Genomic DNA, 419 nt, shown 5'->3' on the forward strand with positions numbered 1-419 from the left:
CTCAGACTCAACGTCAGCCTCCTGGTTGAGGTCTTGGTCCTCCTCCATGGAGTCACTGCCGTTGGTCATCCACGTGGACCGCAGAGACTCGCTGCGCGCGCATTTTTGCGGTGTAGATACTTCAGGCGTGTTGCAGTTGCTGTAGATGTTGCGGCGGTGCGATCTTCGCTTGCATCGGTTGATTGGCGTCGCCACACGGCGACTGAGTGCTGGGAACGTCATGGCAACTTGCCACTTTGCCCCAATGCGGCAAATTGCTAAATGGCCACACCGAATGGTAGTGCCAACGTGGGTGGCGCGTGTGGGACAGCTCAAAGTGCCAATAGCCTGGCTGCTGTGATAATCGGATCTGATAACGGCGTCATGTCCACTTAGACGCATGGTGATTGGTCGAAAAATTGAAATTTCTATTTAATCAT

General features: G+C 53.7%; 1 protein-coding gene across 1 annotated transcript; it reads right to left on the reverse strand.

Annotated features, from left to right (window-relative positions):
• Positions 1–12: 12 nt before the first annotated feature.
• On the reverse strand, positions 13–222 carry PPTG_24971 (hypothetical protein; the record flags this gene model as incomplete). Its single annotated transcript, XM_008919057.1, has 1 exon — positions 13–222. A coding segment is annotated over one exon (210 nt), but the record flags the coding sequence as incomplete, so codon positions are not given.
• Positions 223–419: the final 197 nt, after the last annotated feature.

Source organism: Phytophthora parasitica (assembly GCF_000247585.1).
Source record: "Phytophthora parasitica INRA-310 unplaced genomic scaffold supercont2.461, whole genome shotgun sequence".
In the NCBI taxonomy this organism is placed as follows: domain Eukaryota; phylum Oomycota; class Peronosporomycetes; order Peronosporales; family Peronosporaceae; genus Phytophthora; species Phytophthora nicotianae.